General features: G+C 49.7%; 1 protein-coding gene across 1 annotated transcript in view; it reads left to right on the top strand.

Annotated features, from left to right (window-relative positions):
• Window positions 1-4,384, top strand: part of LOC101846390 (myb-like protein AA) — a gene marked incomplete at its 3' end in the record, with an annotated part of 7,301 nt that extends 2,917 nt beyond the window's left edge. Inside the window, 1 exon segment of the mRNA XM_035973067.1 lies at window positions 795-4,384. Within this exon segment, the coding sequence (XP_035828960.1) occupies window positions 795-4,384 (3,590 nt within the window).
• Window positions 4,385-5,135: the final 751 nt, after the last annotated feature.

The raw sequence follows: 5,135 nt of genomic DNA, 5'->3' as shown, positions 1-5,135 counted from the left end.
AGAGAGAGAGAGAGAGAGAGAGAGAGAGAGGGAGGGAGTCCTTTGCATTTTCACTCTCATTCTTTTCCTTTATCAGTATTGACACATATTTGGTAAAGGTACATCTGTGTAAGGACTCCCTCCTTTGCCTCCTTTGACTTACGCATCGACGTTTTGGGGAGATAGGGAGCCTTGGTGGGTTTAATTTAGTAAGAGTTTTATGACGCTCGCAGTTAGATAACTTGATAGGTTTGTAGAGCCTGCCAATCATCATATCAAACCACACGAAACCATGCAGACCTGCACTTTTGAAAAAAAGATACTCTCCTTCTACATAGATACATAACAGGGTTAAAACAATTGTTTCATTTGAACGCCTTCAATTGTTGGTATTGCAAAGTTAATGGCTATTTCTTTTTGCCGTGTGGTTCGTTTTGAATGCCCCCCGTCCAAATTGGTTACTTTTGCATTTTGTAAGCAGTTCGTCATGTCTTTTCGTTATTAAAAAGACATACTTTGGTCAGTGTTTTTATATTGTAAAAATGTCTCCATTTAGGTTAGTATAAAATTATTTTGAGCACTCTGGCTAAGCCATCTGCTTGTCCTATACGTAAGTGAGTGAAGGGTGCCACTTGTAGGTGCCACTTTTGTTGTGTCACTGTTATTCCTATTCGTCTGTATTTTGTTCCAAATGCCCGTTGTTGTATCGATTTTCCTTTCTTTACTGGAACAAAGGATCGTAATCGTTAGGTATGTATAACTGTCAATCTTTGCACTATTACATCTGACATTGTTTTTCTTACTTTTTGCTTCAGGTTACATGGCAGATGACGCGCCAACACAGCCCAGCTCATCTGCTCCAACTGGAAGCTCTAGCAACGCCTCCGGTAGTCGCCGACTGCGCACGGCCTACACCAACACGCAGCTTCTAGAGCTGGAGAAAGAGTTCCACTTCAACAAGTATCTCTGTCGGCCGCGCCGGATCGAAATCGCCGCTTCCCTTGACTTGACCGAACGGCAGGTCAAAGTTTGGTTTCAGAACCGCAGAATGAAATACAAACGGCAGTCCCACGGAGGAAGAGGCTCCAAAAATGGGATGAAAACGAGTAGCGACAAGGATGAGATGGATTTGGACGAGATCAGCAACGCTGGTGAAGACATCAAGTCGTTGTCAGGGGAGACGGTGAAGATGGAGGAGGATGTCGAGGATGTGATGGCTTCCGAAACGGATGCTGACGGTAATGCGGTTACCCTTTCTAGTAAACCAGTCACAGCCTGTGATAATGGAGGCGATGAAGTGATTAAAAATGAGAACGGAATGCGAAAACTGAACGAAGAGGATGAGAGAAGGATCGAGAGCGTCGTGGACAATTTCCTAGAAATGAAATCTCCCATACTGGCCACAGAAAAGCCAGCTGTTTCTCCAAACCCCCGAAAGAGGAAATACAATAAAGGAGGTCAAAGTAACGTAAATAAGAACAACAATAACAATAGTGATAGTTTTAGTGATGTTATGAAGCATAAAGATAAACTGGGTTCAGGGAAAGGAGGTCACAAAAACCTGGGATCCGATCAGACTAAGGCAGGACGAGAAGAGCTAAACGTCAGCACGGACACTGGTCAAGCGTCTAGCGGGAGTCCCCAGCCCTCCGCCCTTAGCAACGCGTCCTCTCACGACTCTGGGCTCTGCTCTCCGGACAGTTTACATAGCAACACCAGCCCCACCCCTGGCCACCACAGCTCCGGGCTTAACTCTCTCCTGGCGCCATTTTCTGCCCCCGGTGGGCAAGAACCTAGTCTGAGACACAATAAGAGTGGCAAATCTGGTACGACGAACTCTCATGAGTACAGAGGCCAAGGGAGACATCAGGACAATCCGCATAATATGAACTTTCAAATCCCACAAAGTGCTCACTCCTCCATTTACTCTCATCAGCATATCATGCATCAGCAGCCACTGGCGGCGACACAGCAGCAGACGTGTGATCTCCAAGCTCTCGACAGATTCTATTCGCAGCACCCGGACCTGGCACAAAGCGTGAGAACGGACTGTCACGTTACTTCTGCTCTATCGTCCGGAGAAGTGACGAGCGTGAAATACGACGGCCGGAAGTCAATAACGGCCTCCTCCCCATCGCCCCTCCCCTCGACATCTTTATCCTTCTGTCCCACACCCTCCCCTCATTTCCCTGCCAACCTTCCTTCACAGTCCTCGTCCCCCTTTGGCCCCGTGACAGGCGACTTCCGCTCTTCGTCGCATTGCAAGATGGCGGCGACCAACTCGCCCTACGCAACTTCCGGTTCTCACGACACTCAGACTTATCGCGGTCTCGGAAACGAGATTCACCAGGACATCGCGAACACTCTGATACCGGGCCACGCGCAGCAGAGTTCCGAGGGACATTTTTACTATGATTCTACGGACAATGGTTACCCGGGCCTTGTCTACCCTGGCGCAATGAGCCAAGCGATGTCAGGCGCGCACGCGACTACCGCCAGTAACAACGGCGCTTTGAGTGGGAGCAGGCTGGATCGAGGCCATGGTTTATACGCTCACTCTGTCTCCCTCGCCACGGCGGGCAACACGGACAATGGCGGGGAAAGTGATCGAAACCTAGCGGCAACAGCGGCGGCCGCGCAGCAGCAGCAGCAGCAGCAGCATCATTACCTCGCCAACAACAACTACAATGACGCGATTTTGTTTTGTGACAATGACGATTTCAATAACAATACTAGTGCTGTCGCTGCTGTAACTTCTGGCAGCAATAGTAGTGGTGGTGGTACTCGCGCTGGGGTTGTTGTAGGGGTGAATTCCCAGTCGCAACAGTCACAGCAGCAGCAGCAGCAGCAGCAACACGCTTACGCGTTTACAACGTCGTGTTATGGAGGCAAGTGCGACCCACAGCAGGGGCGGGCCGGGGAGGTGGCCAGTTCGCTAAGTCATATGAATGGCCCAGAGTGTAGCCCCAGTGGCCCGACCTCAACCTTTCCAGCCCCTCTGCGAGACACAATGATCACAGGACACACTCGACAGCTACAACATCAACAACCACATCACCATCAACACCATTCTCAACAACAGCAACACCTACTACACCATCAGCCAAACTCACAACAACAGCAACAATGTTTAACTCCTACCATAAGTAACAACAACAACAACAACAACAACAACAACAACGTTTTATCCGGCGCTAATGGAGTCCCTCGTTTCCATAGCGACAGAGACGCGACAACGTCAGGCCCGATGAAAAATGACGATTTAACACACCCGTTTGAATACAGCGCCGCCGGAACATTGGACACTCGATCCTCATCATCCGTCACCCCCTCCACCTCCTCCTCTTCCCCCTCCTCCTCCTCACAGCAACAACACCAACAGCATTTATCTCATTCATCCTCCTCCTCCTCCGCGTCGACTGACAGCAACAGCGAGCCCCGCGTCTCGAGCGACTCGTGTGAACAAAAGACTCCCGCGACACCCACCCCAGCCTCCGTCGCTTCCGCCCCTGCTGCTGCCACCCGCCCGTTGCCTGGCGGCGGCGACTCCTCGCTCTCGAGCACTCTACAACAACAGCAGCAGCAACAACAACAGCCGTCGGCGATGGCGGGTCAACATCAGTCCATGGTCCATTCATCCCAGGCCGGGAACAACAGCCTGGTCAATTCACGACAGGCGGCCGAGATGACAAGGATGACAGCCCCACTACGGATGGACGAACAAAACATCCCCGGGATGGACAGACAAACTCTGTCGAGAATTGACAGACAGAATGAGTCGGGGATGGACAGACAAAACCAGGAGCAGATGACATCACTGCATGCTCACAACGCTTACTTGAACAACTCCGCCTCATTCTACCCCCACCACCAACACCCCCACCTCCAACAACAATACAATGGTAGCGGTGCCGTTGCTACCAGCAGCAGTGGTACCGGAGGTGGCGGGGCTGTGTACTACAACGGGCCGACAACCCCATCAAAAGAAGAGTTCGAGCGAGGCTATAGCGTCTACAATACCGGGCCCAGTCCATTCATCGCCTGCAAAAACCCCACAACGAGACTGACCCCGCCGTACGTCCAAGTGGACAACTTCGCCTGCCAACTCGACACCCCAAGCAGAAATGAAAACCACGGAATGCAGCGCGAGACGGGCCCCCAACCACACCAACAGAGAATGGCGCCCGGCTCCAACAACGCTTACAACCTCCTGGCGGGGGGTCTGGCCCGCGGGGTTCACGGGGGCGCTGACCTCACCATGACCAATCACGGAGCCATGCAGGGCTATGGTCAGTACTACGGAGGAGGCTATGGTACTGCTCCTACAGCAAGGGGTTACTCCTTCAATCCGGACATGTATCCACATCAGTCGCACCAGCTACATCCTCATCATCCTCATCATCATTCCCACCATCATCACCCTTATGCCGTAAACACTGAGTATGGAAGCATGCACGATTTTCATAGCATGGTCAACTTGTAGCGTAACATAATATTAGCAGAATGGCGTCATTGTTTATTTTGTAGGAATAATATAAGGCAGAAATGGCACTTAAGTCACAATTTTTCATGTTTTCCTTCGTTTTGTTTTCTTGATTGACTTCTTCCACATTATGCACCAAAACTAGTTTATTTGAAAGAGCTGCAGTCACATACTAGTGACTAATTTACGACAATTGTATGCAGAGAGAACGGCAGAAGTTCAGATGAATTCTTGGAAGAAAGGCAATAGACCCCTAGTCGTAAATGTTTCTACTGTTGCAAATGCAGCCCCCCCCCCCCCTTTAAGTATTGTGTGTTTTCCTGTCAATACATGTTCACATTCACCATGAGTCTGGAGGTCGGAAACACTCGTCCTTTTTATAGCTACAAGAACTTGTACAAACCGTGATATTAATGTTGCTATTTGTCTTAGTTGTGTGTGTATGTATGTGTGCTGTTGCATGTGCGTGTTATCTTGTGTGGGTATGTTTGTTTGTGTATGTATGTGAAAGAATGACAGGGAGAGAGACAAAGGGAGGGAGGGAGACACAGAGAGAGAGAGAGAGAGAGAGAGAGAGAGAGAGAGAGAGAGAGAGAGAGAGAGAGAGAGAGAGAATCTCTCCATATAAATTCAAATTATGAAACTTATGAACAATAAATAAATGAATTTGAAA

This window comes from Aplysia californica, unplaced genomic scaffold (assembly GCF_000002075.1).
Source record: "Aplysia californica isolate F4 #8 unplaced genomic scaffold, AplCal3.0 scaffold00980, whole genome shotgun sequence".
NCBI classification, from domain to species: domain Eukaryota; kingdom Metazoa; phylum Mollusca; class Gastropoda; order Aplysiida; family Aplysiidae; genus Aplysia; species Aplysia californica.
The sequence above is the reverse complement of the archived record's forward strand: the minus strand, read 5'-3'. Positions and strand labels throughout refer to the sequence as shown.